This window comes from Panthera pardus, unplaced genomic scaffold (assembly GCF_024362965.1).
Source record: "Panthera pardus isolate Hobbes unplaced genomic scaffold, ASM2436296v1 HiC_scaffold_13, whole genome shotgun sequence".
Lineage (NCBI taxonomy): Eukaryota > Metazoa > Chordata > Mammalia > Carnivora > Felidae > Panthera > Panthera pardus.
Window position 1 is genome coordinate 143,381,686 of NW_026526688.1, and position 23,193 is coordinate 143,404,878.

Here is a 23,193-nt window from a genome sequence, read left to right on the forward strand (position 1 = left end):
TTACTGTGGTAAGCATTTCAAAATGTATGTAATTCTTAAATCACTGTTGTACACCTGAAACTAATATTCTGTGTCAATTGTAATTAAACATTTTAAAAATAGGGGTGTCTGGGTGGCTCACTCAGTTAAATATCCGACTTCAGTTCAGGTCATGATCCCTCAGTCCATGGGTTCAAGCCCTGTGTGGGTCTCTTGGATAGTTCAGAGCCTGGAGCCTGCTTCGGATTCTATCTCCTTCTCTCTCTCTGCCCCTCCCCCACTTGTGCTCGGTCTCTCGCTCTCAAAAATAAACATTTAAAAAAATTAAAAATTAGATATAAAATAAGCCAAACAAGGGGGGAAAAAAGTGTACAGACTTTTTAAAAAAAGCACATTGAACCGCTAACACCTAGTTTACATTTTTAGTTTTTCTCTGATCTTTCAAAGTGGACTTAAATCCTCTTTGAAACATTGCAAAATGTAAACAAGTGCCAGTTATCAAAGCCTAGGCCTAAATAAGTCACTATTCAACCACCACAGTATCTTGGGGAAAGGATACCACACTGTATAACCGCATTTTTCCTTGCTTATTTAGCACATATATTCATTCACTACTGTCTACTTTCCTGGGTTAATATGAGATTTAACTCAGGGACTATAAATGAAACACTTCGTTAACGACTGTGTTTATGTAAGTGTTCATATATTGAGGGAAGATGAAGAGATTGAGGGATGATGCTATTTGAAGTTAAAGTCTGATCACTGAAAGATGAGTAAAAGAATCTTTAAAATTCTAATTCAGGAATTAAATTCATGTTAATCACTAACAGTATTGATATTTTAATAATCTGGCAATTCTGAAATTATATCCAACAATCTTAAATTCTTTTATTGAATTCAATCAGAAGTATACAGGCGAGTTTTTTGCAATCATAAATTAATATAGAAATAAATGAAAAATGAATTCTATGACATATCTGGACCAACTCTGAATTTGCAAAGTAAATAACAAATGTGCAGTCCTCATGTTATCAAGTGACTTTGACCAAAAGTGAAAAATACATCATTCCTTTTGATGGTTTCCTGTGGGATCCCTCAGGATATTTTAAGTAATAAAGAATGTAACAGACTACAGAGCAACAAAGAGATTTACAGCAGAAGCAATGATTAAAATGATGAACGTCGCCAATGGTGGAAGGAGCATTTTGCCAGAGGATGCAGAGGGATGGGTTTTGGGACCTGGAACTGGAACTGGAACCGGACCTGGAGCTGTTAATGAGAAGACACAGTGACTGACACATGTCATTTCTGATACTGAGTTTTATCCACCTAAACCATGCAGACATTTAGCCTGAGTCACAAACTTAACTAAAATACTTCTAACCAGAAACAATGTTGAAATAAATATAGTTCATTACAGATTTCAGGCTACATTTTCATATATACCATCAGGGTATGCTGCTCTAGGTTTCATCGAGGATTCCACAGCCTTTTTAATATCTATGCAGACAACATACTTTGTTGTTGTTGTTCAAGTTCTCTAGAATTTCATAGCAATTTTCTGTTTTCATTTTCTGTATATACATGCAAGGTAAAGTTTAATTCTGTGTTTATTTCAAGTAAGGCTATATCTAATATATATATGCCACCAGCGACTAATAAATGATTAAATATAGCTGCACTTTTAAATGCTGAGTCCTGCCAGCTGATAAAATAAATTAACTTTTCCCCTCCATACATGAAACACTGTAGAAAATGGCTTCCCTTACATAGGAACTAGTGAAGAGGAACAGTGCAGTCCATCCATGTGAGGATGATGTTTCACATGATAATTCAGTTATCCCTTAACTAAATTATGGCTATATTTTGGTTTAGACCATACAAGGGAGAACTAGGAAGTATCCAAATGGGATCCCCACTCAGATTTCATACATGAAACACAGAGAAACAGGCAATAAATTTTATAAGTCTTTAACTCATATTATCAATTTACTTGCCATGCATTTGTATGTATACAGATGGGGAAATGGAGAGGCAGGTGTATTCATACATTAGTTTGTTACTACAGAGCCGTGGTTCTCAAGGGAGCAGTACTGTCCCCTAAGAGGCAGTTTGGGAACTTGCCAGAATATTTTTTGATAGTCACAATAGTGAGGTAGAAGTACAGAAGGCAAGATGGATGCTGTCCAATGCTCTGGACAGTGTTTGCACAATGAAAAATTAACCCACTTCCACACAAACTTCAAATGCACCGCCAGACACACATGTAAGTTAATAATCTATTTATAATGCTTAAACCCAGAACCAAAATCAATTTTATGTAGAAACAAAGTATTTTTGGATAGTTTTAATAAACATTAGTTTCCATCTAGTTTCTACTTCTTCTCTTTCATTTTCTTATACTTGCATAGAATAGCTTCCAGTCTTCTCTTAAATCCAATTTGTGTTAAGTAAATACAATCATCTGTCCATTATGTCTTTTAGTATAATGTAGGCACTTACATATTGAAATGTACATAATTTTGTTATAAATTATAATTAAAAAATTATACTGATATTTTTATGGGTGCAGGTGGGTCTTCTTATCTATGAATGGTACTTCAGGATAGTATAAAGGCTTTATAAATACTTGTTATAAAAAGGGAGAAGTGGGTTGATAGGGTTGAGAACCACAACTCTAAACAGAACACAGCTGAAAATGACTGCTTAAGAAATAAAGCCCAGTTGCTCCCACCATATACACACAATAAGCATTTGGATATGACATTATATTCCATTACTATGATTCCTGAAACTCTTGAAACTTTGTTCCTGTTATTGAAGAAAAATAAATTTGTCACTTCTTTTATATTGCAGATCAGACACTTATCAACTAAGGAAATGAAGTATTTCTTACTAGGATTGCCGATATCCTCCTGACTTTGGTCTTCTAAAATAGAAACAGATTTTGAGTTAGTTGCATTGTACATCTATATATCCAGAAAGAGAAAAATCTGACTAAATGATTAAGCAAACATGGTTATCTCTGAGAATGGGCCTGCAGGGCAGGGTATTGGGCTTATATGTATGTGTGGGGTTGGGGAAGGGTTTAATTTTTACTCACTTGTGCTCTTTGAAATTTTGTTTACCTTGTATGTACATGTGTTTCCATTAAAAGAAAAATTAAAATTTTATTTACAAAAAAGTACTTTTTCTGCACGTTGAACTAAGATTCCCAAGTACAACATTAATACCAACTATTTACTGAGTGCTTTCTATGTGTCATGCATTGTGTAAACGATTTATGTAATTGTCAGATTTCTTACAGTCCCAGTAGATATAGTTATCAGTATTATACAGATGTTCCTCAAAACTTGCACAAAATCACAGAGGCAATCAGTGGTAGCAATGTCTGATTTCAAAGCCTCTGTTCTCCATTACTATGATATACCACCTCAATTACAATGCTGTGCTAGCATTGAAATATTACAATATTGCCATATTTTGATAGTTTTGAAGCCAGATACCCATTCCAGGAGCCCAGGATAGAGGCGTATTTTTTTTATAACTAAATCTGGCTGGAAGACAAGTGTCATATGACAGAAAGTGAACAAAATTTGAAAAGTGTGAGTCCTGGTTTTCTCTTTCTAGTCCTTTACAGGTTCCTTAAATTTCCTATATTCCATACTTTCATCTCTGAAATGGCAATAACAATATTTATCTTAACGATTAAACGAGATCCTGTGTAAATGTTTTGACACTTTTAAAAAGCTTGCACTACACACAGCTTTCTAGGAGAGAGCACAATACAAAACATTCCCAGCAAAACCTAGTGGCCTCTCTGGAGGACATGGCAAGTGCAGTGAGGAACACAGAATGACTGGTCTCATGCTGTAGGCTTCTCATACACACCTCTCCGATGATGCTGTTCCTGTTACTACAGATCCCCTCACAGTAGCCACCTGACCCTGGGAAGCCTCCTGTTCCATTCTGCAATACACATGTGCAGCTGGAAGCCAACTCTTCCAGTTGCCGGTCAACTATCTTTTTCTTTGCTTAGCCCAGAGAGCCATAATAGCAGCCTGCTGCTCACACTGAAAGGGGTTCTCAATATTTTCTCCCTCTGGCTTGCATACTGGGGTATCAGAGAAGCTGTGCAGCCCAGGTGTCTTCCTTAACCCCCTTAAGACTGAGCTAACTGAATGATAATATTAAAGGACCCAGAACCCCATGGTACCTCCACCCCCCAAAAAGAATTTATTACCAGGTTTTTCATCCAGTTGCACCACTTTTATTCCTAAATGAGAAAGAATTTCAGATAATAATAAAGACAGCTACAACTTACTACTATTTTAACTATTTTAAACTACCATTCATTTTGCCAAACTTTATCTCATTAGGACTTTAATCAGTCCTGCAAGACATAAATTTTCATTTTACAGATGTGGAAGCGGAAGCAGAAGCACCAGCACAGGAAAGTGAAATAGCTTACATAAAAAGTTACCCTGTGAAAATGGCAGAGGAAAGACTTCATTAAGCTGGGACTGTCTGTCTATACAGCCTGTGTTCATTCCCGACACCTGGCTCAGCAGCTGCCTTTCAGATAACCACTGTATCTCAAAGGAGCCAATGAAAATACTATGCAAACTCGGGCCACTGAGCTGAAGAGTTGTAGACACACAAGGTGTGTCATCAGTGTTGTTAGAGGTTCACTTCAAAGTTGTAACCAAATAAATGTGTGACACAACACGGCAAATCCAGGAAAAAAAAATGAAGTTTGGGGGCCTTTCAACATTTTTCCTCCTCTGTAAGCATATTTTCTGAGCCCCTTCTGAGGAACTTGACAGGAAACACTATACAGTTTCTCTGGTCACAGAAGCTCAAGGCTCCTCAATAGCCTTGTCCTCACCACAGCCTCACACTGTTTAAATATCTTTTTTCATGATTATATTTTATTGGTAGGCTAAATGTGCCATGGTAAATAAAACTGGAAAAACACTTAAGGAACCAAAGTCTTCAGGAATAATGGGTATTTGGCCGTAAGTTAAGAGACCTGGGTCCTTCACTCACTTACGTGATCTTGTGCAAAGTACTGAGGCTCCCCTGCATATCTAATGGTGACAACTGTTAACTAAACCCCCCAAATGGGTAACTTCTCTCATATGCCAACCACTGCTTACCAGGTAGTGAAAAAGTTTCTGGAATTTTCATTCCTAAACGAGAAAGAAGTTTTCAGTGACTTACAGTTTGCTCCAATGAGTACGTTCTCCCAACTCTTCTTGTCTGATGAGCTTAAGTGATATAAATGCCAAAGCTCCCACTGCACTGTGATTCCTGGCTTTTTATTTAAAAGCTATGGCTATGAGAGCCCTCACTGTGCAAATCCACTTCAAGCTTAGAGAAGCTTTCTGCCATGGCTTGTCTGTATGCTAGAAGACTGTATTTTGTTACCTGGAAATTCTAGATGCTGAAATGTTAGCCAAAGCGAATAGTCAGCGTCTTCATGACACTGAATTTTCTGAGTAACTTAAGCTATAGAACCTAGAAGGTGCTGGCCTGCATGCCTCCAGGTCCCAGCAGCCTTGCCTTCAGCCATGCCCCTAACAAGCTAAGTTTCCTGCTCTAGGAACATATGAATGCTAGGGAAGAAAGACACTTTTTTTCCTTTCTACTCTCCTCCCCAGCTAAATCTTAGTAGAATGGCTAGCAGTAGGCTGTAAGGGAAATGCTAATGAATAATAGTCTCATGAAGATATATTTCTTAATGCCTGGGGGAATTCTTCTCACCTCATACTTGGACCCAAAGAGTAAAAAGAAAGCTGTCTTACCAGGTATTTGCGTGGGTTCATGGCTCATCACACCTCAAGACAAAAATAAATATTAGTGTTAATCAATTGTCTTGCATTGTGAATGGTCCCCTCTGTCTACACTTCCCCCATCTCCAATCCTTTAAAAAAAAAAAAAAAAAAAGGGAAAAGAAAACTATCAACAAAAACACCTTTTTTTTTTTTTTTAAGTTTTATTTATTTTTGAGAAAAAGAGAGCAAGGGAGGGGCAGAGAGAGAGGGAGAGAGAGAACCCCAAGCAGGGTCCATGCTATCAGTGCACAGCCCCACATGGGGCTGGAACCCACAAACTATGAGATTATGACCTGAGCCAAAATCAAGAGTTGGACGCTTAACCGACTGAGCCACGCAGGCACCCCATCTTTTATTTTTAATTAATTAATTTATTTTTTTATTTTTTAATTTATTTGAGAGAGAGCGAGCACATGCACAAGTGGGGGAGGGTCAGAGAGAGAGAGAGGGAGAAAATCCCAACAGGCTCTGTGCGGCCAATGCATAGCCTGACACGGGGCTCAATGCCACGAGCCGCGAGATCATGACCTGAGTGAAAATGAAATGCTGGACGTTTAACCAACTGAGCCACCCAGGTACTCCCCCCCACCCCAAACACCTTTCAATGGCTCTTCATCCTCTGACAAAGCAAGCCCACTCTTTAGCCTGGTCTTCCAAGAACTTTCATGATATGGCCCATATATCTTCAATCAATCTTTATAAGGCAGTCCTAGCACATTGGCTTTTAAACGAAATAGTGCTGGGTCTAAGAGTCTGCTTGGTCTAGTACTATTGTCATTATAATTATTAGTTCTGTGATTGGGCAGGCTTCTAATCCCTCTGAGCTTCAATTCCTTATTTATGCCAAGAAATACTTACACTGTAGGTTTGTAGTAAATGATAATTAAAGGAGATACATCATAAAAGTGCTTAGTACACTGCGTGGAACATATTAAACATTCAATTAACGGAGTCCCTCTGTTCTGGCTTAACTCATTCCTCAAACTCTTCCATGTCCAACAATGGCCTTAGTCCTAGGAGTCAGTCCTCATGTCACCTCCTAACCTTATAGCCAGTCTCAGAGGGTACGGAAAAGATCACTTACCAGGTAAGACAGTGGTCTCCTGGCTTTTTGTTCCTAAAGATGAGAGCAGAAATTGTTTAGTGAAAAATACAATCAACTTGAAAATTAATGTAACCTTATATTTATATGGCTTTTTACAGTGGAAAACTAAAAGCTCTGAGAGGTGGCAGGGGACAGGGGCCTGGAGTCTGACTTAACGGTGAGAACAACTATGGCTACTGACCCAGGAGCTCTCTGAAAGTAAGCAAAACTTCCTCTCAGCTCTTGTTGATTTTTTAAGATTCAGTCCAAAGACTCTGACCTAGATTTATTTCTTAAAAATAAAACTTCTCGATTACATACAATTACAGATAATTTGGAAAAACACAGGAAATTATTAAAAATTACTCAAAATCCAGATTTCAGAGCTACTCATGCTCAACATTTTTGGTATATCTCCTTTCAATTTCTTTGCTATGTATAATGTATGTTCATATACATTTTTAAGCATTTTTCCCAACTTTATTGATGATGTAATTGATAGCACTGTAAGTTTAAGGTGTATAGCATGATGATTTGAATTATATATATTGTGAAATGATTACAATTAACATCCAGCATCTCATATAGTTATTTAAAAAAAGAAAGAATGGAGAATTTTAAAAAGCATCTCATGTAGTTATTTTAAAAAAGAAAGAATTTTTCCCTTGTGACAAGATCTACTCTCTTAACAACTTTAAAATGTGCCATACAGCAGTAGTCTAGTCATCATTCTTTACATTACATACCCAGTACTTATTTGTAAGTGGATGTTTGTATCTTTTGATAGTGAAAATGAAGTTGCCATTACAGTCTGTACACTGTTTTACATATTTTTACTTGCCACTATAAGCACTTTCTCATGTCTTTAAATATTTTTCAAAAACATGATTTTTAAGTTGTTTAGTGTTTCATAATATGGATATTAGTTAACAATACCCCACTGTTGGACACTAAGGTTATTTATAAATTCTGGCTACCATCACAGTGTAAACATTTTGCACACAAATCTTTATATTTCCTTAGGACAAATATCTAAAAAGTGTTAAAACTAGGTTAAAAGGCATGGACATTTTTAAGGCTACATACTATCAAACTGCCCTTCAAAAAAGTTCCAATTTACAATCTTATCATTAATTTATGAGGGTCCCTGTCTCAGCACCCTTGAGGACATTTGAGTAATATCATTATAAAAAAAAAGACAAAAACAAAAACCTGGAAATGAGTTGTACTTTGAAATACACTAAACAATCAGATGTATATAGTTAACAGCATTTATTACTCAGATTGCTGGAAGCAGAAATAAATACACAAAATCATTTTAATTTAGAAAAGAATAATGCCATTTTTTAATGCTCCTGCCCAACACCCTAACCCTAGGTCACAAGAGTTTGTGAGTAATTAGTCATACCTTCCTCTACCCATGTAACAGCTGACCTTATATAAAAGCAGAAAATATGCTCTTTAGAACTAATTCCTCATGTCATGTCTCTAACTGCTCTGTGGGTCATCTTGGAGATAAGACAGATAGGTAAGAGAGAGAGCTGCTGTGTCATCTTTACAAAGAAGGTCCATCTGTAACTCAGGAGGGCTCTGATATACCAAACGAGTACGCTAAAGTGGGTTCTGCCTTCTTCTGACTTTTCCTTACCATGCCATGCTTACCTGTTTCCATCACTAAGAGAGCCATATTGCAAATGAAAACCCCCAGAGTTTATGAAAATGTCTTACCAGAGTCTTCAAGATTCTGGTTTTTCTCACCTAAGTTATAAGAAGAAACTTATCCGTTTTAGTGATAAGACAAAATAACTGAGAATTACTATAGTTACAACAAACTATTTTCAGGTATGATAGCCATAAAGAATCACTTGGTACATCCAGTCAACTAAAGCTACTAAATGTAAGCCAGAGTCTAAATGTACCTAATTGGAACCTTCCTCTGGCCCCCTTTATAAAGAAAAATCATCACATATAGCAAATCTCTTGGGGATCTCAATGAGCTAGAAAAATGTCTGTCTTGAAGAGTTTGCTGAAATCTCTGTGAAATGACCAGTAAAACTTGTGGCTGCAATGGGCCAATAAGAAGTGTTGCAAAGCAAGTCCTCAAGGGCATAAAATGCTTCACATCAGGACAGGAAATATCTGCTAAAAATCAAGTAAATTGCATACTTAAGAAAAAGCCAGATGCTGTTCTCTCATCAATAAAGAAAAACATACTGTAGCTACATGGGCCAAACACATAGTAAGGAACTTAAATGCAAAGAAGTGATCTGAGTCATATCACCATAAGTGGAAACTTAGGGAGGAAAAGCATCTAATCACCTAGATACTTTAGTCAAATGATAGCAAATATCAGCATCTCTGACAGATGCAAATGAGTAGCTTTTCTACTTTCATCTGGATGTGTGGTGCCACACAGGCTAATTTCAATGACTAAATACAGAACTATACATAAGAGGTCCTCAGACCTGTCAAAAGCAACTAGCTCTTCAGGTCTACTCTCCTGAACGTTTCCATATTCTTCACATCTCCAAAGACCCAACCCCTCTCATTTGTAGGAAGGTAAGTTTCCCCAAAATAGATTACCACCCCCACCCCCGCTTATCTGTCAAGTTACTTCCCTTCCTGTCTGCAAAGTACTCTTTCTTCAGCTAAGAAGTGAATTTGCTAATTTGCAGGAAAGAGCTGCTAAATATTAAACATCCATTTAAAGATTATTTTTAAAAATTAGAGCATACTTACCAGGGTTGTAGATATAGATGGGTTGAGAATATTCTGAAATACAAACACGTTTTCATTACCTAAGTACTATCATCAGATTTAAATAAATGTCAGGTTCACTCTATTTTTAAATGCTTGTTAATAATAAAGATTTAGGTTGGCTTACAAAAATACAGTAATATGAGAAATTTAAGATTTTAATCTCAAAGCAAATGGATATGGATTTATTTTAATTACATGAAGAATTCACAGAAAAACTAGCCAGGAAGACAGCTAGAAGCAGACCGTTATTCTCAAACTTTTTAGCAAGGAAATCTTCAAAAGGATCCACCCAAAGCATGCATTAGCCTAAAGCATTTTCTGGAAACCTTGGTTCAAATCTATTGGGCTTATCTGATAATGCCATTCCTCACAGAAATCCTGTTTTTCTTCCCAAATCTTTCCTATGGTCCTCTGAGAAAGATTATTTTTGTTACCTCCTCTTATTTTTCACTGAGGAAGCAAAGACAGACAAACCATATTACCATTCTGTCCCCCCCAATTCCCTCCTTAAGCCAAATGCACTCTACTTCTTCCCTTTGTCAGTCCCCCAGATGTTATCTCCTAAGATATCAAAATATAAGACTATGAATCTAGCTCTGTGCATAGGAATCATGTAGGGGCATTTAGAAGTCCTTAAGCTCCTACATGGACAGGCTACGGTGAGAGTAGCATGGTCCCTGCATGCCCAAGGCAAATGCTGTGTTTGAGAGCACAGCCCCAGGCGTGGCTAGGGGTGGAGAGTAAGCAGCAGAGGCTCCTGGGCCCTCCACCTGACATGGTGGTGGTGGTGGTGGTGGCGGCGGCGGTGGCAGTGGTAGCAGCAGCAGCACATCTTAGCCTCAAGAAAATGATGGCTGATGGTATGACAATATGGTGGGGTGGCTCTGCCGCATGCCTGGGAGAGGAACACTGATAAAATTCCCCTTAGAAAGATAATACTTTAAAAGCATATCTTACCCATGTTCTCAATACAATTTTCAGCTTTTAGTCCTGAAATATGAAGATACAGCTTTGTTAAACACAATCTGTCTTAGTAAAGATTTCAAATTGGTTTTATGGCTACTGATAACTTAATTTGTCAGCTTTAGTCTATAAGATCCTAATTTGGTGGGATTCAAAATGCAGAACAATTACATTTTTGTATTTATATTACAGCCACCAAACAGTATGATCTTTGATAAAACATCTAATGCTTCTGGAATTAAGTTTCCTTAGCTGTACCTTTTACTGGGAATTTGCTTCAAATGACCTCTAAATACCCATCCAAGGCTAACATTTTATGATTCTATTTTATGATTAGTCTGCAAAAGTTAGGAAAAAATTTACCCATCTGTTCAGTTAATCTTCTCTTCAGATACTAAATGTCCTCAACAGCAAACCTATCCTTTTACTATGACAATTCCTATTCACTGGAGAAAGAGAATCTCAATCAGGTCTTCTAGATCCTTGAATATATAAAGAAAGATCCTTCACATTCATATAAGGCAACAAGTTGGTCTACCCCAAACATTAATCTATGGTCTGTTCCAGAACACTGATCTACATATATAAGAAAATTCTACAGTTTTTGGAGAGCAGGAATATGGCACCTACTAGTGTATCTTTATAAGGTCCTAGTCCCTCTCCTTGGTGATGCCCTAGAAAAAGTCACCAGTGCTGCAGCAACAACTCTGATATGCCCAACTATGGTTATGGCAAGAACTTCAGTGAGAGGATGTTTAGATTTGGAGCCACCATGAAATATGGAGGGCTTCCTAGAAAGTCACATGAGGATGTAGAGTCCCATGGTCTCTTCTCCATGTTTGGCTAACTCACTGATCTAATCTGGATATTCAGCTACCTGAGGATGAATCTATCCATCTAAAATGGCGGGGGGGGGATCCCCAAGATGTCTGGCTTCACTATGAGAGATGCACTTTTCCATAATCTGCTCTCAAATCCTGTACCATCTTGTGTAGGAGTTGAACCAAGAATCTAGGTGTCTTGGTCCAGTTTCCACTGGTCAAGGAAATGGTAGGGATCTGTTCAAATCTGGATGGTGCCCTGAGGCTAACCTCAGGTGTCTGACTAGACTGAAATTTTTGTTTATCTATTTATTTTGAGAGAGAGGCGGAGAGAGAGAGAGTGCACGTGCACACATCCGGGGGAGGGGCAGAGAGAGGGAGGGAGAGAATCCCAAGCAGGCTCTGCACTGCCAGTGTAGAGCCCAACACGGGACTCGCACCCACAAACCGTGAGATAATGAACTGAGCCAAAACCAAGAGTCAGACACTTAACAGACTGAGCCATCCAGGCGCCCTTAGACTAGACTTTTTTTTTTTAATGTTTTTATTTATTTTTGAGACAGAGAGAGACAGAGCATGAGCAGGGGAAGGTCAGAGAGAGAGGGAGACACGGAATCTGAAACAGGCTCCAGGCTCCGAGCTGTCAGCACAGAGCCTGACGCGGGGCTCAAACTCACACACCGCGAGATCATGACCTGAGCGGAAGTTGGACGCTCAACTGACTGAGCCACCCAGGCGCCCCTAGACTAGACATTTTTTAAGAACAGTCTAGAGACTAATACAAAATACTGCTTTAGCAGGAAATGAGTAAGTGCAAGCCTTACTCAGAGGACTTAGTTGAGGGTGAGGTAAAGGTGAGGGAAGATGTGGATAAGAAAGCTATTGGTATAATAGAAAGATTTGGCCAGGGGACTAGACACTGGGGGATTTTAAAACTTTTATCTTTCGTCTGTACCACACATTAGAGTATATTTCTCAAAGTGTAGTCTTCTAATCACATACTTAAGAATCATCTGGGTGCTTATTAAAAAGTACACCAGGGCCCTAGCCAGGACTCCGGACTGATACAGAATTTCTGGGGGTGATGCCTTGTATTCTGCATTTTAAACAAGAAATCCCAAGTGATTTTTAAGCACAAAATTTTTGAGAGCCTCCAGTAATAGAGAATGGATCTTCTTTAATGTTTAACACAGATCCATTTATTCAAGACTGCATTTCTCTTCCCTATTTGACTGAATTTAATTTTCCATTAGTTTTTCAACAGCAAAAAAGTAAACTATTTTGGGTTAAAAGAGAGGAGACTGGTGCAGAAATAAACAGGAGAAAGCACAAATATATAGAGAATTAAAGAAGGGACTATAACCACAGATTTGATAGGTGTAAAAAAACCCACAAGATTACTGTGACTAGATTTACACCAATAAATTTGAAATATAGAACAAATGCCTAGAAAAATAGAACTTATTAAAACTCAAGAATAAATAGAAATTTGAATGGTACTATAACCATTAGTTTAAATTTTTTCCATAAAAAAAATACAAAGATAATTTGGTTTTTACAGAGTACTAAAGAGGAGGGTGCTGTACAGAGAGAACCCCAGAGATCTTCAAAGGGTTTCCTTTGAATACTGAGCAAAATACGGATCAACTTATGTGATCGGGTATGGGGAAACTACCTGAGGCCAGGGAAAGAATCCATGAGAACACGAATGGTGCCTATTTTTACCAGTCACACTAGAAAACCTTGTAAACTGCCATTTTAGCAGAGAACTCTACAGTAAGAAGACTTAGAAACAGTCCAGACAACAGTAAATAAAGCCCTCTCCGGAGTTCCCTTTCTCCTTCAGATCCCCAGAAATTACAAATGTCTATAACCAAACTCAGAGCTGATTGGAATTTCCAGCAACAAGACTAAGGCAGTATTTGTTAATCACTGGGTTTCTGCACATAAGCACTTCTTCCCTTTGGAGCTGCTACTGCTTGCCTGTTACTGGGACTGAGACTGTCTCACTGCAAGAAAAGTCATGTCTCTCCAACCCACTATCTTATCATGCGATGGGCTCTCCCTGAATTTAAGTTCCACCAGTAAGATAAAACCCCAGAAGTTCCATTGTCGATGGAGATTTACTTCCAATTAAGAGCCAAACCTGACTCCTAAGGCCTTGACCACTTTCACAAACAAGTGGCTGTCTATGGGACCTGCAGTCTCCAAACAGTGGCGGAGGTGTCCGTGAATGCTATAGCAAATTCACAGGGCTACCAAAGGATGTTTTAAAATTTCAGGACAAACACAGATGTACTTGGTATCTGTCAGGCAAAGCAAGAACTACAACTTGAAGTGGAACTCAGTTGCAAAGTCATCCCATGTCAATATTCTGTTTGATGGACATATTTGCAAGGCTGGGTTTTCAGCAATTATGACAAAAAGCAAATATATGTGAAAAATCAATGTGGATCAGGAAATAAGTGGTGTCTAATCTGACTGCAAAGTCTGACAAACTGTGCAGTGTTAAACAGGCATATATATCCCATTAGCAAGTTACTGTAGCTAAGAATAAAATAATCTTTAGAAAACTGTTTATGTATATTACTTTTTCAAACACTTACTAAGGTGTTAGAACATAAACACTTACTGAGTTGTTTGACTCTATAAATGGAACCTTTTAGGTATTTCTTTTAGCATATGGATACTGTCAAAACAATTACAACACTAGGAACACCATGAACCAAGAAAATCTGAGAACCTCCACATCAAACATCACAAAAGCCTTATGTACTCCTTTACCCTGAACTACTGGCTCAACGGAGACCTTAGCTACAAGACTTCACACCTGAAAAGACAGCACAGTTCTCTAATAAAACAGCCTTCCCCCAGGTTAGACACATCCAATGGAGTGCTGCATCCATCCATTATAATAACTTATTCATTTTCTTGGATGCTCTTGCGAGTAGCTGAACTTCAAATGGTGATCCTGGCAGGAAGTACACCGCCCTGGGACTGACTAAAATCTACCTTTATATACACTCATGTGCCAATCCTAATGCTCTAGACTGTATGATCAGGCCCCTGAGACACTGAGAACTGGATTACTAAAGATAAAGCCATATGTAGTCCCTCTCTACATAAACAAATGCATCAAATACAACTCAAGAACTCAAGCTTTATGCTACATGTGTACATGCTTATATGAAGTGAATGCACCTAGAGAAAAGCACCTGGGGACTGGCAAAGCAAATCAGGCATGTGAGGCCATCATCTACTATAGCTTCTGGCTCTCTAAGCAAATCTACCACAGTAAGGAAGTCATTTATAAAGGATTAGGACCTCGAACGAAAAATTCTATTTGCCTTCCAATGAAGATCTCTACAAGACTGACTGGTTGGCTGTCTTGAGATATTTATAAGTTGCATTAAACCATGCTAACCTCTGTTAGCTAATTTTCCAAGTATCAAGGAATTAGGTGTTAAAGAATGAGGTGAACTGGAGGAATAGCATACTCTCCTCTTTTCTGTGTGGGTGTGCTTGTTCTGACCTCAGTGGATGGATAGACATTCACACAATACCTGCTTTTACTTCAGTAAATCAATACATATTTCATATGACCTCAGCAAACAAATAGATCATATTGATTAGATCAAAACCATGAGTACATGAAACTGGAGGTTGACTTTGCTTCCAGTGGTTCTGTAGCTAGACTCCTTTGCCACAGAGGTCACCATGGAACTGATTATTGTGGAAAAAGGACAGCCAATCTGGATCATCCTCAAGAGGAAGTGACCAACTGTAACGGGATGGGATTATGGTAGGCAGCTTCTGACATGGTTCCCAGTGATCCTGCCTCCTGGTACTCACGCCCTTATATAATCCTCTCCTCTTGCATGTGGACTGAGCCTAATGACTTGTTTTTAGCAAACAGAATACAGCAAAGGTGATGAGACGTTACTTCCATGATTAGGCTGTGAAAGACTATGACTTACTGGAATTTTACTCCTCTCAAGGGAGGCTAAAAAGGAGTGTTAATCAGAACCAGTGAATATACTTATGTTTAATGAGCCCTCAAGGGCTAGGGGTGGATTTATGAAAACTAAATTTGGACAGTCCTACAGGTTTATCTTCCTTCCCTCTTTTGATGGCTTAGCAGAGAACTGGCTCAACAGGTCTCAGTAAGATTAATAAAATAGACTAAAACCAGCCACTGGAATCCAGGGGCTCCTCTGGAGTAAAAGTAACAGGGTTACTTTTCCAGCTAAAGAACCTTGATATATTCCCTGGCCCCATGACTCTACTAATATGTAGAACATATTTACATATATACAATCTTGACCCTCTCTATAGAAACACTGGCCAAAATGCCAGATGATCTATGCCTAGCCTGTTCAGTAAAACAATGAGAGATCAGAGTATGATGTATATTGTACTATTTCTCGAAGTTTCCTTCCAGTAAATCTTATATTTGCACTATAAGGCACAGGGAATCCCAAAGCTATGGTTTTCCACAAGGTATCATAATTCATCTATAATTTTCTCAATCCAGGTACAATTTTCCAATGGGTCATTTTTAAAATAAGGAATGTAGCATGATTGTACCATTCACATTCACATTCTACCTTTATCAAGTTTTCTAGGAAAATGGTACAGAAGAAGGTTAGCCTGCAGTAATTTCCCCATGAGAAAGGAGTAAGGATTTTGTTTCCATTTACCCCACAGTTCACTCATACAATCTTTGATTACAACCAAAATTAGTACTTTTGACCACCAGAAAATTGTACTACACCAATGTTTTCTCCAATTCATAACCAACTGAACTATTTTTTGGGTGGAGGGGGGATAACTAGTTTTTGTAAGGCCCACAATAAATTTTTACCTTGGAAATCATACACAAGTTTAAAACCATTAACAGAGAACTATATTAGAGCTAAATTTAGTATAATTTTTTATCCCTTCTAGAAATACATTTTTTTCATCCAGAGTTATATTCAGTGACATTGGAACAAGGTTCTGATTATATCCATCTGGCTTGAGTTTTTAAAATCCCTGATTATCCAAAAAGCCTAGCTTTGGGGCGTCTAGGTGGCTCAGTCACTTAAGTATCCGACTCGGCTCAGATCATGATCTCACAGTTCATGAGTTTGAGCCCCATGTCAGGCTCTGTGCCGACAGCTCAAAGCCTGGAGCCTGCTTCAGATTCCCTGTCTCCCTCTCTCTCTGCTCCTCCCCTGCTCACACTCTGACTCTGCCCCCCCCCCCTCAAAAATAAATAAACATTAAAAAAAACCTTAAGGGGCGCCTGGGTGGCTCAGTCAGTTGGGTGTCCGGCTTTGGCTCAGGTCATGATCTCGTCATTCTGAGTTCGAGTCCCGCGTTGGGCTCTGTGCCAACGGCTCAGAGCCTGGGGCCTGCTTTGGATTCTGTGTCTCCCTCTCTCTCTGCCCCTCCCCCACCCACGCGCATGTGCGCGCTCTCTCTCAAAAAGTGAATAAACATTAAAATTAAAAAACAAAACAAAAAAACTTAAAAAAGAGCCTACCTTTATTATTCTTTTTCTTTAGCTCAAACTAGTTTATACACATTTCTGTTTTTATTTTTTATTTTACTTATTTTCTTGTTTCAAGTTTTCATTTAAATTCTGGTAAGTTAATATGTAGCATAATACTGGTTTCAGGAGTAGAGTCTAGCGATTCATCACTTACATATAACACCCAGTGCTCTTCACAAAAAGTACCCTCCGTCACCAGCCCACCCTCAGTTTGTTCTTTATAGTTGAGAGTCTCTTATGGTTTGCCTCCGTTTTTTTCCCCCTTCCCCTATGTTCATCTGTTTTGTTTCTTAAATTCCACATCCAAGTGAAATCATATGGTATTTCTTTCTTTCCCTGATTGACTTATTTCACTTAGCAGAAGACTCTCTAGCTCAATCCATGTAATTGCAAATGGGAAGATTTCATTCTTTTTGATAGGTAATGTTCTATTATATGTGTGTGTATACACACATACACACACACACACACACACACACACACCACATCTTCTTTCTCCATTCATCAGGTGATGGACATTTGGGCTCTTTTCATAATTTAGCTATTGTTGATAATGCTGTTATAAACATCAGGGTGCATGTGCCCCTTCAAATCAGTATTTTTGTATCTTTTAGGTAATGCATAGTAACACAACTGCTGGGTCATAGGGTAGTTCTATTTTTAACTTCTTGAGGAACCTCCATACTGCTTTCCAGAGTGGCTGCACTAGTTTGCATTCCCACAAACAGTGTTAAGAGGGTTCCCCTTTCTCTGCATTCTCACCAACGTCTGTTGTTTCCTGTGTTAATTTTAGCCATTATGACAGGTGTGAGGTGGTATCTCATTGTGGTTTTGACTTGTATTTCTCTGATGATGAGTGAAGTTGAGCATCTTTTCATGTGTCTGTTAGCTACGTGAATGTCTTCTTTGGGAAAATGCCTGTTCATGTCTTCTGCCCATTTCTTAACTGGATTACCTTTAGGGTGTTGAGTTTGATAAGTTCTTTATAGATTTTGGATACTAATCCTTTATCAGATATGTCATTTGCAAATATCCTCTTCCATTCTGTAAGTAGTATTTCAGTTTTGTTCTTTCCTTCATTGTGCAGAAGGTTTTTTACTTGATGAAATCCCAATAGTTCATTTTTGTTTTTGTTTCTCTTGCCTCCAGAGATGTGTCTAGTAAGAAGTTGCTGTGGCCAAGGTCAAAGAGGTTGATGCCTGTATTCTCCTCTAGGATTTTGATTTGTCTCATACTTAGGTCTTTTATCCATTTTTATTTTTGTGTATGGTGTAAGAAAGTTGTCCAGTTTCATTCTTCTGCATGTTGCTGTCCAATTTTCCCAACACCATTTGTTGAAGAGTCAGTCTTATTTCCAGTGGATATTCCTTCCAGCTTTGTCAAAGATTAGTTGACGATATAGTTATGGGTCCATTTCCAGGTTTTCTATTTTATTCCATTGATCCATGTGTATATTTTTGTGCCTATCCCATACTGTCTTGATGACCTATAGCTTTGTAATACAGCTTGAAGTCTGAAATTGTTATGCCTCCAGCTTTGCTTTGCTTTTTCAAGAATGCTTTGGACTCTAAGGGTATTTTCTGGCTCCTACAAATTTTACGATTTTTTCTAGCCCTGTGAAACATGCTGGTGGTATTGTGATAGGGATTGCATTAAATGTGTAGATTGCTTTGGGTAGTATAGACATTTTAACAATATCTATTCTTCTAATTCATGATCATGAAATGTTTTCCATTTCTATTTTGTCATCTTCAATTTCTTTCATAAGCTCTCTAGTTTTCACAGTACAGATCTTTTACCTCTTTGGTTAGGTTTATTCCTAGTATCATATGGTTTTCTGTACAATTGTGAATGGGACTGATTACTTGATTTCCCTTTGTGCTGCTTCATTATTGGTGGATAGAAATGCAACAGATTTATGTACATTGATATCATATTCTGCAACTTTGCTGAATTCGTGTATCAGTTCTAGCAGTTTTTTGGTAGGGTCTTTCGGGTTTTCTACATAAGAATATCATGTCATGGGGCGCCTGGGTGGCGCAGTCGGTTGAGCGTCCGACTTCAGCCAGGTCACGATCTCGTGGTCCGTGAGTTCGAGCCCCGCGTCGGGCTCTGGGCTGATGGCTCGGAGCCTGGAGCCTGTTTCCGATTCTGTGTCTCCCTCTCTCTCTGCCCCTCCCCCGTTCATACTCTGTCTCTCTCTGTCCCAAAAATAAAAAATAAAAAAAATAATAAAAAAAAAAAAAGAATATCATGTCATTGTGAAAAATCAAAGTTTGACTTCTTACTTTGACTTAATTCGGATGCCTTTTCTTTCTTCCTGTTGTCTGATTGCTAAGGCTAGGACTTCCAGTATGATAATAACAGGAGTGAGAGTGGACATCCCTGTCTTACTATGGGGCTTAGAGAAAAAGCTCTCAGGTTTTCCTCATTGAGGATAATATTAGCTGTGGGTCTTTTCAATATGGCTTTCATGATGTTGAGGTACATTCCATCTATCCCTACTTTCTTCAGAGTTTTTATCAAATATGGACACTGTATTTTGTCAAATGCTTTTTCTGCATCTATTGAGAAGATAATGTGTTTCTTACCTTTTATTAATGTGGTGTATCACATTGTTTGATTTGTGGATACTGAACCACCCCTGCAGCCCAGGAATAAATCCCACTTGACTGTGGTGAATGGTTCTTTTAATGTGTTGTTGGACTCGATTTGCTAGTATCTTGTTGAGAATTTTTTCATACAGGTTTATCAGGGATGAATTCCCTGTAATTCTGCTTTAGTGGGGTTCTGGTCTCATTTTGAAATCAAGGTAAATGTGGCCTCATAGAATGAGTTTTGAATTTTTACTTCCATTTATATTTTTTTGGAATAGTTTGAGAAGAAGAGGTATTAACTCTTCTTCAAGTGTCTGGTGTAATTCCCCTGGGAAGTCATCTGGTCTTGGATTCTTGTTTGTTGGGAGCCTTTTGATTACTGATTTACCTTCTTTGCTGGTTATGGATCTGTTCAAATTTCCTATTCTTCCTGTTTCAGTTTTGGTAGTTTGTATATTTAGGAACTTCTCCATTTCCTCCAGAATGCCCAATCTGTTGGCATGTAATTTTTCATAACATTCTAATTGTTTGTATCTCTATGGTGTTAGTTGTGATCTCTCCTCTTTTATTTGTGATTTTATCTATTTGGGTCCTTTCTCTCTCCTTTTTGATAAGTCTGGCTAGGAATTTACCAATTTTATTAATTCTTTCGAAGACCCAGCTCTTAGTTTCATTCATCTGTTCTACTGGGATTTTTTTCTATATCATTTTTTTATCTTTATTATTTCCCATCTGATGGCTTTTCTAGGCTTTAATTTGCTGTTCCTTTTCTAGCTCCTTTAAGTGTAGGGTTAGGTTGTTTTTTTGGACTTTTCTTGTTTCTTGATGTAGGCCTGTATTGCTATATACTTCCCTCTTAGGATCACCTTTGTTGCATCCCAAAGGTTTTGGACTGTCATGTTTTCATTTTCATTTGCTTCCATGCACTTTTTAAATTTCTTATTTAATTTCCTGGTTAACCCATTCATTCTCCAGTGGATGTTCTTTAACCTCCATGTATTTGTGGTCTTTCCAGAATTTTTCCTTGTGGTTGACTTCAAGTTTCATAGCACTGTGGTCTGAAAATATGTATGGTACAATCTCAATCTTTTTGTACTAGTTGAGGCCTGATTTGTGACCCAAGATGTGATCTACTCTGGAGAATGTTCCATATACACTCAAAAAGAATGTGTATTCTGCTGCTTTAGAATGAAATGTTCTGAATCTCTGTTAAGCCCATCTGGTCCACTGTGCCATTCAAAGCCATTGTTTCCTTGCTGATTTTCTGCTTAGATGATCTGTCTATAACACCCATAGTAGGGGGTATTAAAGTCCCTTACTATTGTATTATTGTCAATGAGTTTCTTTGTATTTGTTACTGATTTAAATATAATATACACATATATACATACACACACACACACACACATATATATATATACATACACACACACACACACACACACACACACATATATATATATATATATGTACATCCAAGTTAGTATATAGTGCAAAAATGATTTCAGGAGTAGAATCCAGTGATTCATCCCCTACATATAACATTCTGTGCTCATCTCAACAAGTGTTTCGGTAGTTTATATGTTTCTAGGAATCTGTCCATTTCTTCCAGATTGCCCAATTTATTGACATATAATTGCTCATAATAATCTCTTATTAATGTTTTTATTTCTTCAGTGTTAGTTGTGATCTGTCCTCTTTCATTCTTGATTTATTTGGGTCCTTTCCTTTTTCTTGAAAAATATATATATGTTTTAATGTTTATTTGAGGGGGGGGAGGGGCAGAGAGGGAGGGAGACACAGAATTGGAAGCAGGCTCCAGGCTCTGAGTTGTCAGCACAGAGCCCAACGTGGGGCTTGAGCTCATGGACTGCGAGATCATGCCCTGAGCTGAAGTTGGACACTTAACTGAGTGAGCCACCCAGGCACCCCCTGGGTCCTTTCCTTTTTCTTTTTGATCAAACTGGCTAAGGGTTTATCAATTTTGTTAATTCTTAAACCAGCTCCCAGTTTCATTGATCTGTTCTGTTATTTTGATTTCGATAGCATTGATTTCTGCTCTAATCTTTATTATTTCCTATCTTCTTCTGGATTTGGATTTTACTTGCTTTCTTTTTCCAGCTCTTTAAGGTATAAGATTAGGTTGTGTATCTGAGACCTTTCTTTCTTCTTTAGGAAGGCCTGGATTGCTATATACTTCCCTCTTATGACTGCCTTTGCTGCATCCCAGAGGTTTTGGGCTGTTGTGTTATCATTTTCATTAGCTTCCATGTACTTTTTAATTTCTTCTTTAATTTCTTGGTTAACCCATTCATTCTTTAATAGGATGTTCTTTAATCTCCAAGCTATTTGTGGTTCTTCCAAATTTTTTCTTGTGGTTGATTTTGAGATTCATAGCATTGTGGTCTGAACATACGCATGTCATGATCTTGATCTTTTTGTACTTGTTGAGGATTGATTTGTGTCCCACTATGTGATCTACTCTGGAGAATGTTCCATGTTCACTCAAGAAAAATGTGTATTCTGCTGCTTTAGGATAAAATGTTCTGAATATATATTAAGTCCATCTGGTCCAGTGTGTCGGTCAAAGCCATCGTTTCCTTGTTGATTTTCTGCTTAAATGATCTGTCCACTACTGTAAGTTGGGTGTTGAAGTCCCCTACTATTATGGTATTATTATCAATGAGTTTATGTTTTGATTGATTTCTATATTTGGGTGTTTCAAGTTTGGGGCATATGTATTTATAATTGTTAGCTCTTTTTGTTGGATAGACCCCTTTATTATGATATGGTGCCCTTTTCGTCTCTTTTTAGAGTCTTTGGTTTAAAATCTAATTGGTCTGATGTAACTATGGCTCCTCTGGCTCTTTTTGACATCTATTAGCATTAGAAATGGTTCTCAACTTCTCACTTTCAATCCGGCTGTGTCTTTAGTTCTAAAATGAGTCTCTCATAGGCAGCATATTGAGGGTCTTAATATTTTTATGCAATCTGATACCCTATGTCTTTTGATTGGAGCATTTAGTGCATTTACATTCAGAGTGATTATTAGGTAAGAATTTAGTGCCACTGTACTACCTCTAAAATCAGGGTTTCTGGAGATTTTCTCTGTTCCTTTCTAGTCTTTGTTGCTTTTGGCCTTTCTATCCTATTCAATGAGTCCTCTTTACTATTTATTGCAGGGCTGGTTTAGTGGTCATGAACTCCTTTAGTTTTTGTTTGTCTGAGAAACTCTTTATCTCTCCTTCTATTCTGAATGACAGCCTTGCTGGATAGATAAAGGATTCTTGGCTTCATATTTTTCCCAGTCAGCATATTGAATATATCATGCCACTCCCTTCTGGCTTGCCAAGTTTCTGTGGCGAGATCTGTTGCTAACCTTTTTTGTCTTCTCTTGTAGGTTAGGGATTTCTTTTCCTTTGCTGCTTTCAGGATTCTTTGCTCATCTCTGTATTTTGCAAATTTTACTATGATATGTCCTGGTGTTGGCCTGCCTTTGTTGATTTTGATGGGAGTTCTCTGTGCCTTCTGGATTTGGATGTCTGTTTCCCTCCTCAGATGTGGGAAGTTTTCAACTATAATATGCTCAAATAAACCTTCTTCCCCTTTCCCCCTC

The 23,193-nt window shown here is 38.1% G+C and overlaps 1 protein-coding gene across 7 annotated transcripts in view; it reads right to left on the bottom strand.

The window, feature by feature from the left end:
* Positions 1-842: 842 nt before the first annotated feature.
* The window catches only part of ART3 (ADP-ribosyltransferase 3 (inactive)), a 141,365-nt gene continuing 119,014 nt past the window's right edge, over positions 843-23,193 (bottom strand). For 4 of the 7 annotated variants that reach the window (XM_019467129.2, XM_053901477.1, XM_053901476.1 and 1 more), the window contains exons 4-12: positions 10,618-10,650; positions 9,640-9,672; positions 8,629-8,658; positions 6,901-6,933; positions 5,787-5,819; positions 5,139-5,171; positions 4,223-4,255; positions 2,876-2,908; positions 843-1,248 (exon numbers count right to left, since the gene is read on the bottom strand). In XM_019467129.2, the coding sequence (XP_019322674.1) occupies positions 1,109-1,248; positions 2,876-2,908; positions 4,223-4,255; positions 5,139-5,171; positions 5,787-5,819; positions 6,901-6,933; positions 8,629-8,658; positions 9,640-9,672; positions 10,618-10,650 (401 nt within the window). In that variant the 3' untranslated portion in view covers positions 843-1,108. The remainder of the gene's footprint in view (positions 1,249-2,875; positions 2,909-4,222; positions 4,256-5,138; positions 5,172-5,786; positions 5,820-6,900; positions 6,934-8,628; positions 8,659-9,639; positions 9,673-10,617; positions 10,651-23,193) is intronic. The other 3 variants (XM_053901474.1, XM_053901475.1, XM_053901478.1) reach the window with 3 other exon arrangements.